General features: G+C 45.2%; 1 protein-coding gene across 3 annotated transcripts in view; it reads right to left on the bottom strand.

Annotated features, from left to right (window-relative positions):
- TGFB2 (transforming growth factor beta 2) overlaps positions 1-12,620 on the bottom strand; it is an 84,229-nt gene that overhangs the window by 66,359 nt on the left and 5,250 nt on the right. For 2 of the 3 annotated variants that reach the window (XM_067729729.1, XM_067729731.1), the window contains exon 2: positions 981-1,064. The exons of the other annotated variant lie outside the window; for it this stretch is intronic. In XM_067729729.1, coding sequence (XP_067585830.1) covers positions 981-1,064 — 84 coding nt within the window. The remainder of the gene's footprint in view (positions 1-980; positions 1,065-12,620) is intronic. 3 annotated transcript variants of the gene reach the window in all.

A 12,620-nucleotide genomic window follows, 5' to 3' on the forward strand; every position in this document is an offset into this window, starting at 1 on the left:
TCTACTGGGGTAATAAAAACATTTCTCTTGTCCTTATTTGGGACCTCCACCTGCATTTAGAATCAATATAATTCACGCTTCCTCAGGGCCTCAAAAATGCAGTGGGAACCAACGCCAGGGTGGCAAGTCCATTTCCTCCCTTCCTGAATGGATCAGGGTACCACCTGGGCCAGAGTTCTTGAGTGTCAGGACCATCTAAGACCTGTTCTGTGCTGTGGTCTCATGGCCCAGCATACAATAAAAGATGGCACTCAATCAAAGCTGGCTAAATGTATTAATGTCCCAAATCAGAAAGGGGTGAGACCTCCGGCTTCGGTGGTCCCCAAGCTAACACGTGGCCCTAGCTCGGAGGAGTCTGCACTTGTTCTGAGGGTCAGGGCGAAGTGGCAAGCTCCCAGGTTCAGTCAACTGAAGCCTTGACCATGACCACCACATTCAGCCCATTAATGGCAACATCAAGGTCACAATGATCAGCACATGTTTCCCGCAGGCCTCCCTCTAGAACTTCAAAGGAGAGAAAATCTCCTTCCTCCCTTTCAGTTCAGTACCGGAAACATTAATTGAGCCATTGCTATGTGCCAGAAACAAGAACATAGATTCAAATAAGATACCCAAAAAGGACCCTTGACATTCTGGCCATACCGTTCAACCCTCCAGAGAGTATCCTCCCAGGGGGGTCAAGAGATCAATCTGTCAAATCCCTCGTTCACCCCTGGATCACACACATCTCACAGACTCACGATCCATTCTTCCCCATACGGCAATCAAGTCATCATATCACTTCAAAGCATTCATGAGTCTTTCTCATAGAAACTCTGACTACAAAATTGGGGGCACCTGTGTGACTGTCCAGCTACAAGGCTGCACTTCAGAATTCTATTTTGCTTCTGACACGTTCCCCCCAGGAGACAACACACACTAAAGATGGGCCGGCTATCACTACGTCAAACGAGGTATATAAAGCAGACGGGTGTACTCACCAAGGTACCCACAGAGCACCTGGGGCTGTCTGTAGCACAAGCTGCCCACTGAGCCAGAGGGTGTTGTAACAACTGGGCAGACAGCTAGGAGTTTTAAAAAGCACAGTCATTAGCTATTTTACTGAGGAGAAGCCTTGTACAGAGCTATACAAAGATTCAACGCAGAAGAGGGACTCAATGAACGTACTTATCATTCCCCCAGAAATAGAAGGTCCCCCCTACTCAGGGCCAGGGGACTAGGCCGGAGGGATCTTTGGGGGATTGTGGATTCTCACCCCAGATCTTTTGGCATCCCTTAACCAGCAGTCAGGTTCCTGAATTCAGCGTTCCCTTTAACACATTCTAGTGCTAAAATAGCAATGTACAATTTATATACGGAAATGGTAAAATAAATACCTTGACTTACATTAAAGATGACTAAGAAAGGCCTTGACCTCTTTGACAAAAGACAGACTCCCTATTAAGAGTAAAACTCTGATTTTCATTTGCTTGGCCTCGATTTCAGTTTTCTTAAAACCACCTGTCATCATTTCTAACCCGCACATGAAAACTCCTTCTCCAGTGAACAAAAATCCGAGTGTATATTGCTTTGGGGCTGCGTAGCTGCCGTTTAAAAATCTAGGGCTCCTTGGAATGCATTAAAATATCTTCCGTGATAGTTTTGACATCCTGAAATTCTGAACTTTGCTGTTTTAAAAGTAAAGGTAGCAACTAGATCTTGTATATTGCCCATCACATTCTTATAAATGAAAATACACCAAAAAATACCTCCAGCTAAAAACATTGCTGAGTGTTCAAAGGCTATCCTATCTGTGATAGAGTCAATAATAAATATCAGATGTTTGCATGAGAAGAGGTAGGTGGACACCCTGCTCTGTCATTAGTTTCCTGGGAATCTCTGGACAAGTGCCTTGAGGCACCCAAGCCTCTGCTGCTATAAAATGAAACTGACATCATGCTACCCCTGAGGGTTTTTGAAAGACTGAAACGAGATATTTAAAAGAAACTGAGAAATAAAAGGTGCTCAAGGGATGTAATAATATTAGTTATCTAACTTATTTGATAGATTAACCCCTGACGGCCTTCTAGGTCTGCATGAATATACCTCTTTCCCAGCTCCTTACACCAACTTAAAATCCATGCACCTTCCGTTCACCTAGGGCATGTCTTCTAGAAGTAGCATGGCCACTATTTATACCTGACTTGAAAACTTCTTTGGACAAAAGACAAAGGCTTTGTGGATTCCCTCCCACCCCATATGCACCCCACCCCACCCCCTTTTTTTTTTTTTTTTTGCCAGATTTGTACTTTTATCTCTCAATTTTAAAACAGATAAGGAAGACTTTTTCCATGGCCTGTAACTTACCATCTCCAACATTCAGCCCACTAACAAGATCCCAGGGGCCTATATTCACACTTGGGTGGATTCCACCTTCCAGTCAAAACCCTCTTTAATTGAGATGTGGCATCTGCATGGCCTGAATGGCCTGGAAGACGACAGCCCAACACCCAGGTCTTGGTAACACGCTGCTATCATGTTGCCACCATATGCTGTTACCAGCTGACATCTGCTCACACATGTTCTCACCAATAAGTAACCATGTTGTTTATTTTTAGAGCCCTCTCCACAGCCTCACAGAGAGAAAATTCCCTCACATCACCCGTCAGCAAAGACAGGAAGCTACAGACTGGGTATAAACCGTTTGTCACAAGATCAGCAAGGCACACAACGTCTTCTCATTCAGATTTGACCTCTAAAAAGAGATGCTGAAAGTTATCTTCAATAAAAATCTCAAGGAACGGAACCAGAGACAGGCAGGGTACGCAAAGCATCGCTTGCTCAGCAATGCTTTCTCTTCAGACTAGGGCCCTGTGCGTTTCTTGGGGGGATTTCATTCCTTTTCCTGGGAAACAGCACCTTCTTCAGGCCAGTGGGTGTTGTGGTGCCAAACAGGGATGCTTCTATTACCGGAATCCGGATCCCTGAAATCGTCCCAGGTCACCGGGGTCAAACGAAGTCTGTGGGGAAACGAGGCAAGCTAACTGCCATGATTTGTCCTTTCCAACTCAGATATGCACCTTTGGTTTACTCTCTCTCCGCCATCAAGCTACAGTATTAAAATGCTTTCTTTCCTCCCCTTCCTTGTTTGTTTTGTTGGTTGGTTTGTTTTTAAGCAGGGCCAAAGGACAGGCTGCTGTGGTGCTGATACAGTGCCTCTGAAGTTAAGCCCATGAACTGGATGGAGAGATAAATGATGCGAATAGGGATGATTTAGGCCAAAGGAAGTAACTGCTAGTTTTCGTAAAAATCAACTTTCAACATCTATGTGTTTGAAGTGGCACTGCGGTATGCCTAAACTTTTGCAGATCAGTAAGGTTTGGCGTCCATGTGAAATGCTTTTTAAAAGATGAAACCCAGGGGCTTCCCTGGTGGCGCAGTGGTTGAGAGTCCGCCTGCCGATGCAGGGGACACGGGTTCGTGCCCCGGTCCGGGAAGATCCCACATGCTGCGGGAGCGGCTGGGCCCATGAGCCATGGCCACTGAGCCTACGCGTCCGGAGCCTGTGCTCCGCAACGGGAGAGGCCACAACAGTGAGAGGCCCGCGTACCGCAAAAAAAACAAAAAAAAAAAAACCAAAAGATGAAACCCTATGAAAAATCTGAGATGTGAATAGTCCTAGAGAAATAAAAATTTTTAGAATTACCTGGGCCCTCAGTCATGAATAATGGGGTGCTCGTATGGCTCACATAAGTCATAAGAGAAAAAAAGTCCTGGAATTAAAATTTTGCATGGGTCATTTACAAAATAACTAAGAAACAATGAAGCTAACTATAAAAGTGTTGGGACTCATTTTTGCCTGTGATGACACAGCTAAGAAATAAAGCAACAAAACCCAAAGACACAGTGTTTCCAGAGTGAGTTTCTGAACTACCTGCTTGGGAATCACCTGGCCTTCTTGTCAAGAGGCAGTTATCTGGAGCTCACCTTAAAACTACAGGATAATAATCTTGGGAATTCCCTGGCGGTCCAGTGGTTAGGACTCCGTGCTCTCACCGCCGAGGGCCCGGGTTCAATCCCTGGTCGGGGAACTAAGATCCCGCAGCGCAGCGCGGCCAAGAAAAACAAAACAAACAAACAAAAACTACTGAATAATAATCTGGATGGAGGGGAGCAGGCAAAGGTTTGGGAGTCCGCACATAGCACTCCAGGTGATTCTTGTGCTTGGTAAAATTCAAGAAGCACTGGTATAGGCCTTTGTGACTTAGAGGTCAGAAAGGCCTTTTACAAAAAGCTCGTCTGACCTCAAAACAACCCAACCAGGTGGATCACAGAGAAACCGTTCTCTCCTAAGAGTTGCCTGTTCTGAGTAACGGTTTTATGTAGTGTGAATGTAGTGTGAAAGCGCCTCTCAGTCAGAGAGAAAGCCATTCTTTTTTTTTTTTTTTTTTTTTTTTTTGCGGTACGCGGGCCTCTCACTGTTGTGGCCTCTCCCGTTGCGGAGCACAGGCTCCGGACGCGCAGGCTCAGCGGCCATGGCTCACGGGCCCAGCCGCTCCGCGGCATGTGGGATCTTCCCGGACCGGGGCACGAACCCGTGTCCCCTGAGTCGGCAGGCGGACTCTCAACCACTGCGCCACCAGGGAAGCCCAGAAAGCCATTCTTAACGCAATGATAGCTTAAGCAGAATTAAATGTTATTAAAAATGCTGCAGTGAACTCCCCATCAAATTAGTCCTGCCCCTCAACCCCTCCCCAGCCCTCCACCCAAACACCCTCCACGCAAACACCATCTCTCTGATAACAGCAACTCCGGAAGTGGGTACTGTCATTTCCTCCCAGCTCTGGATGACAGTGAGTTTCTACTCCACTTAGAGAATTCCCAGCAAATGTTACTGAGAAAGGGCAAACCGTTGATCCCCAGTGTCTAATGACTCGGGGTCAGCTTGGCTCAAGACCCTCTTTCTAGAATCCTGATACAATTGCCAAAGAATGAATGAAATTAGACATGACCTTATACACATAGTTTCATTATTGATGGTGATGTTTTCTGACAGTGGAATTCTTCTGAAATATTTCTCTCTACTAGACAAACCAGCACCTGCCACCTAATTCCATGGAGGAGAAAAGCAAAATTTGAGTAGGTGAAACAGCGTTCGCTCAGAAGTGGGTTGGTTCACAGATGTGACCAGTGAAATCTACTAACACACTTAACAACCTAAGGCTTGACACTGCGGGGAGGTACGAATGAATGACTAAGTTACTATTCAGATCAAAATGACTATATAATAGACATATCTCAGGGTGAGAACCGCTGCCTTAGAACCTGACGTGACAGCCATAATTCTCCTTTGGTTCTGCCCAGCTACTTCCGGCTAAAAGCTCCTACCTCTGTTTCTCTCTCCTTAACTTCCAGAGCCCCAGATGCTAAGGTGTGAACTTGGATGTAGAAACACTTCCCCAACCGAAAACCCTGACAGACCTCCAAGTGGGCAGTTCCTTTACCAAATCATCCATCTTCTACAAAGAAATGTCCTCAGTCTGTGATTTTCCTTTTTTTTTCTCCTTCTAAAGTCGAATCAGAATAAGTCATCTACCTTTCCCGCCCCCCGCCGCCAGCCCCCATTCTGGCCTTTCTCAGCCAGCAACTGAGTTATATGAGTTTATTATAAAGCAAGAAGAAACAATGTCAATGGCATGGTCATTAAGTTGTCAAAGCAGAGTGAAAATGAGATTAGGTCAATGGATAGGGAAATAAATGACCCTATAAGAATGAACCCCCCCAGTGGAAGGAATGACAAAGTGACTGTGTATTCTCTAGAGAGAATAATCCCTGATGAATTTGGTCTAAGAAGTGTTCAATTCCCAATACAGAAATGACTCCAAAACTTAAAAATTAAATTTCCCAGAAAATTCCCATTTATGGGCAATAATATACTTTAGCACTCTTAAAACACATTAAAAAATATGGTCTTCTCTTTTAGAGAGTGCTTCCCCTGAGATCTGCAGAGACCAGTGGACTTCTGATCGTTTCAATGTCTTTCTCAAAACCAAACTGTGCATTCTCGTTCACAGCTGAAGTAACAAATAAGGATTCTTACAACAGCCTGAAGTTATGAATGAGCAGTTATTTGTGAACTAGCTTGTCAAGACAGATGTGGTATTTGTCAGTGTGGTGTGGGTTAGATAGCAAAAGCCAAATGAACGGAGCGCCAAGGTCAAAGTCACAACATTTTTCTTTTTCTTCCTTGAGACTGGAAAGATGCTACAGCACTTCCTGAAACAAACATCTCCAAAAAAGCAGCCTTACTCTCCAACAGCTGCCCCATGACTCTCCTTTCAGAAACACCACGTCTCTCCCTCAGGAACGTCCTGCTTCCTAATTAGTGACATGGAGGCCACGAGCCACGGCCACTCTCCGAAGGGAGAGTGACAGTTTCTCTGTGGACAGAGATGTGTGCAACGTGCCAGTGTGAGCGCAAACAGCTGCCTGGGGACGTTGGAAATGCATTTGAACTATTTTCAGAAGGTCTGGGCTTTGTAACATCCAGAAAGCATTTTCCATTTGCTTTAAGTTCCTCAAGTTGTTGTGATTAAAGGAACATCTAAGCCCCACATTTTTGACTTATCAGGCAGAACCAAATCCAAGGGCTCATTTTTGAGAATGAAGGGATGGGGGCTGGTCCACACAGAAGAGCTTTCTGGGCACCAGCAGGCTTTCCCTCCTTGTAACAGATGCTAAATCCAGTAAACTCGATTCCTCTTGGACGGCAACGTCCTCTCATACCAACGAAATGGTTTTACTCGGTCGCCCCAGGAAAGCCAGGATGCTACCGCACGCAGAGATCATTCTGCTCTGTTAACAGCTACCCTGGGCCTAGTACGGCCTCTCCTCTCTGACATCACCTTCTAAGTTTTCATTTCCTACTCAAACCCTTTGTGGTGACTCCTCCACTACCCTCTCCCCTTCCTCCCATCCATCCTCCTCTGGGAGACTTCTACCCCCTAATGGCATTTTGCTGCTAAAGTCTGCTTTTAAATGAGTCGCCTGACAGCGAAGAAATTGCTGTGGCTGGTGCCTGGTCACGGAGATGCAGGGAGGTCCAAATGTCCTGGCTTCCTTCTTTAACAGAGCCTCTCCCCAGGGGAGCGGGTGAGACAGGGGGCCTGGGAGGAGGGGCCGCGCCAGCCCAGAGGCACATTGCCCACAAGTCCCTTCTGCATGTTAGCCTTTTCTGAGCAATACCCTCCCCCCATCCTTTGTTGGATTTCAACCTTTAAGGCCCAGAAAGATAAAGAGGTGAGTGCCATGTGACTCATACGTGTACTCAGAGAGATCCGTTAAAAATAACTTTAAACATTTTTTTCCTAGAAATGTAAAGGCCCTTTGAAACAACTGGTAACATCTTGAGATGTCAAAAAAAAAAAAAAAATCAAAACTGGATATTAATGCACTGAGCGTGCACAGTAAGACACTCCAGCTGGGAGGAATCCATGATGTGGACCTCCTGCTTCTGGTGCCAGAGGTGGCGATTACCAGTCGCAGGCTCTTAAAGTTTACTAAATAGAAACGTTTTCCGAGGGCAGATATCATGTTCCCACTTAATTTTATTTTCGATGTGCTTCTAGGACACAGCACTCTGCTACATGCACATGGACCGCTATTCTCCCAATCCACAAATATTTATGCGACTTCACTGATTTTACATATTTTTCATACCTCTAAAATCTTGATGCCCTCTTAGAATCAATGGCACGTTACAATTACTTGGCAATGATATTTCTTTTTAAGTGGCATATAAAATAATGGTGCACTGTAAAATCAATAGCGTTTGAGATTCAGTGAATGATAGCTGCCGTGTAAAGCAAGCCTATTAGGTACCAGAAGCAGCTGCGCTTGGCCTTTCTTTGCATGTCATCATCCATCCTCTACAACCCTAGGGGGCCGATATCAGCTTCTTCATCGTGACAAGTGAACAAACTGAGATCAGCTTAAGTGCAGGGGCTTCGGCCTGGTCACCAAGCCAGTGATGGCAGAGGTAGGATCTGAATTCAGCAGGAAGCAACTTAAATGTCAACGAGGCCGATTGAATAACTTGCACGGAGACAGCCAAGTTGCTAACCCAAACAAGACCACATTTTAACAACTGCCATTGGCCTGGAGTAGGACTTCCTGTCTTTGATGCTCCCTCTTCCCTTTCAGCCTCTGAGATTCCTCTGGTGCGATTCCCTTTTATTTATTCTCTTTCTTTCACTTCTTGGGGCTGCCTGGCTCTCAGGTCTGTGCTCACCGTACAACACCATCCTGCCTTCCTCAATAAATTAATTTTCTGCGAGAGACAAGACGAATCACCTATCAATCAAATTTATAAAGATGTTGTGAAGAAAATGGTTGCAGTTCAAGATCAAGACCAGGAGACTTGAGAAATCACAATTTTTGTATCAACCAAGTGCAGAGATAAAAGTGGAAGAATGTGGTAGAGGCAAGAAGAGAGACCCAGGGTGGTAGGAAAGGCTTCAGAAGTATCCTTCCTTCTGGAGGGAAAGAATGCAGAGCTTCTATGAATGTAATTCCTGCCAGGTGAGGAGAGTCACCACCCTTTCATGGAGGGACTGTATCGTTTTGCGAGAGGGCAGGAAAAGTCATGCTCTCCATTTCCTGGTCTCTATTTGGGGCCTCTATTACTTGTGGTACCTAAAAGTCTGACTTCCGGTAAGACATCGCTGATAGAAATAGTTATAGCCGTGTCCTCATACGTCACAGGGAAAATACCAGTCTGGACCGTATAGGGTCACTTTTGAGTGTGAAATAAGTGCATGCGTGTAAAATATTTAAAACTATGCTTGGCACGTAGTATGTACCCAGTGAGGGTTCGCTTTCATCATCATCACTATCGCCATCATTTTCATTTTTATCTGCAAAACTGGAAACAGGAAATGAATGGTTCTGAGAAGCCTGTGTTGCCTTCAGCACAGGGACAAGATCCATCAGGAACATTGTCCCCAATAACGGAGGTGAGTAGATTTCTGTCTCTCCATATCTCCCGGTCCAATGCTTTGAACTCTTTTTTTTTTGCGGTACGCGGGCCTCTCACGGTTGAGGCCTCTCCCGTTGCGGAGCACAGGCTCCGGACGCGCAGGCTCAGCGGCCATGGCTCACGGGCCCAGCCGCTCCGCGGCATGTGGGATCTTCCCGGACCGGGGCACGAACCCACGTCCGCTGCATCGGCAGGCGGACTCCCAACCACTGCGCCACCAGGGAAACCCCAATGCTTTGAACTCTTGATCCTTCTTCTGGTAACTCAATCTTATTCTCTAAAGGGAAACGCTCATTCCTTTATTAAGCATTGATTGAACAACAACAACGTGCTGTAAGAACATAGGTAAGTCAGAGTGGGTTCCTGTTCTGAGGCAGTTTACAAACCGATGAAGAAGACAGGTCAGGACACAGCTAGATTTTACCTACAGCAAAAGAAAAGAGGCTGAGATAGAGATGAATATCAGTATCGTGAGAGTGCAGAGGAAGAGCTACTTAAATAGGACAAAGAACGTCGACGAAGGTCTCATAAGGAGATGGTACTAACTAAACCTTGAAGGGTATTTAAAGGTGTTAAAAGATGGATCTCTAAGTGGAAGAAATGACATAAACAAAGGGCTGGAGGCACAGAAATAAAGGGCCCATTTGGGTAAAGGAAAAGAGGGTGATCTGGCTGGAGTGTAGTTTTCTTGGGGGGATTTAGTTGGGGGGCTGCTGAGCAAGGAGGAGGGGCCTGACTCTGAAAGGTCTTGAATATTATCTAAGACATCTGAGATCTTACCTACGAAGCCTAGATCCTCAAGGCCTCCCTATATGAGGATTAGATAGTGCTGGGCATGCTGGATTACCAGCCCTGCCGGTCTCTGTTCCCAGCCCCTTAGGTGGCAAAGGTCACCTAAGGACCAATCCGAGGGAGCCAGGGAAACAGATCTACTGAGTGGAACTTACTAGGAAATGAATGAGTTGTTGGTCTCGAGACATCCCAGGCTGGTGGGAGTGGTCCCCAGGGCATCACTTTTAATCATATTGGAATATCTCTAACATATCTCCTTTTAATATCTCATAATCAATGGCACGTTATAGTCAATTGTCAGTGATATTTCTTTCTCTGTGGCACATAAAATAACAGTGTACCTTTAAATCAATGGTGTCTGAGAATCAATGGTTAATAGCTGGCATGCAAAGAGGGTCTACTAAGTGCCAGAAGCAGAGCACAGGGGGTCTTTACACAGGTCACGGTCAGTCCTTTGCAACCCTAGGAAGCCAGCATCTTCTTCATCTTTACAAGTGAAGAAATGGAGCCATGGTTGAATGAAGTTCACCACCCTACACACAGATATTCCAGAAGAGAGAAGAACAAGAAGGCAATTTAGAGCCTGTGGGGAAGTGGTCAAGGGGGAGTGCAGATGCAGAGTCAAGGCCACGAAGACAATCCGGAAGCAAGGTGCTGGTCACAGTGCAGTGTAGTTCTAACCTATCAGAGGTTAGAAAAGAAACAAAACCAACGACAGCCACCAAAACCCACTTGTGACTGCAGCGTGAGGCGAATTTCTCCCAAACACAGGATGGAAACAAGCTTTTCCGCCTAAACAAACCCATCAGAGAATCCCTAGTATGTGATTAAATTGAAACTACCTGGAGAACACTGAATTCCTAGGTTAAAAAGTATCTTTGTTGAAAAAATATTAAAAACCCAAAGCACACCATATGGTTTCAAAATGACAATGGAAACGTTTGTTTATCTCGGGCCAGAGGCACATTTCGTCAAGCTGTTCAGAATCTGCGAAGTGGATCCACCCTTCGGCAGTCAGGCTGCCTAAGGAGAGCGAGCACATCTGGCAAATCCACATCCTCTCTCCAGGATCCCTGAGGACCGGAAATGCTATATCAGGAGAGCTGACAGGGCTGTTTGCAGAGCTCTTGCCTGCAGGTTCTTTGCTCCCGGATCACCTTAATACTGAACCTGTAAAGGGCTGGGGGTGGCGGCGGGGAGGGAGGAGTCCCCCCAGAATCCCACCTCGGTGGTCAGCTTGTACGTCTCTCCCAGGGCCAGGCTCTTCCACTCTATTTTCCCTAAACTTCTAAAAATGCAGCTTGAAGTGTGTTGTAATCTCTGGGCAAAGGCCTAGAAGTCAGTGACCTCCTTTGTTCTAACCCAGATTTGATATGGGATCAACAGTGAGTCATTAGCCCTTTTCTCACATCTCAGTTTCCTCTAGGAAACAGGATCTGTCATTCTTTCATATCTTTTTATATGAAAGATGCTGTGACTGGGGTTACATCAGCATCTCTTCACCAGGGAGAAGGCATCGTTCAAAAAGTGCAGCTCCTTGAGTAGACCCCAGGGGTCGCTGTGGAGACACAGAAGGCTCCCGGAGCCTCTGCCAGGTCAGCTGGTCCCCATCTACCCCTCCAGCTTCACAAAGCCCAGCCTCCATCCAGTGGGGACTCCTCAGGAGAGGAGACCGGCCTCCCTTGGCAACAAAGACGGCCCAACTACTTCAGTTATAACCAGTATATCTCTTTGAGGAGTTTTGCTAGACTTTGAAAAGTAAAAGAAAGAAAAGAGAGAAAATCCTGGAAGAGAACGGAGCCTAAAGTTAAACGCGACCACAATTAAGCACTAGAGTTAGTACAAGCAATGATGCAATACAAGTAGGGGAATTAAAGTTGGGTCTGCTGTGTATTAATAACTCAATCATTGGGGAAGTCTAGGGAAGGGGTTCAAGTCTGTCTCTCTCTCTGTGTCCCTCTTTCTGACACATCCACAGAGAATCTGAAAAATAAAATCCCTATCACTTTGCTGTATACCTGAAACTAACACAATATTGTAAATCAACTATAGTTCAATTTAAGAAACAGAAAAAAAATCCCTGAACATCAAGCAAAAATAGTACTATGTTCCAGCAACTGCTAATATTTTCTTTCATCGGGCAATTGGCTGACAGTTCAGCAATGTGTACACAGAAAGATATATCCATGAATAGAATGTTACGTCGCGTCCCCCCCACCCCACAAACCATAGTGCTATTGGTATGCTTCCTATCTTCCTCAATTTCACTTGGAAAATTACAGGGGAAATAGAAAAAGAGATTGCTTGGTATTAAATGCTTAGCATTTATGTGAAACAATTACAAAGGAAACCTCACCGTAATGTCTCAGGCTGTATATTTTAGTTTATCTAATTCAATATGAGAGAATAAACCAACTTTCTTCCATTGCTGAGCTTGGAGATTCCACTCTTCCTTAACATGAGCTGCTTATTTTCCTTGCAAGGAAAATCCACGGTAATCCCTCACTTCTTTTTTGCTCTGTCCTGACTAATATCACATTGCTGCTGACTGAAGTTACAGATGGGTGGAGCGACACCCTTACTTAGGCTAAATGAATGGGAACCTTTGATGCCTCTAATTTAGGCCCTTTAAGATCATAATAATGAAGTATACACCATACCAAAGAGTCAAATTCATAGTCCCACTTACTTAAGAAAAGTTTCTGATTATCTTTCTATTCCATGTTAATGTCCTTTTGATGATAAAGATGTTTTACTTTCAGATTATTACTTTGGAAATGGTACTACTAGCAGAATTCAGCAACTGCAAATA

Source organism: Pseudorca crassidens, chromosome 2, assembly GCF_039906515.1.
Source record: "Pseudorca crassidens isolate mPseCra1 chromosome 2, mPseCra1.hap1, whole genome shotgun sequence".
In the NCBI taxonomy this organism is placed as follows: Eukaryota; Metazoa; Chordata; class Mammalia; order Artiodactyla; family Delphinidae; genus Pseudorca; species Pseudorca crassidens.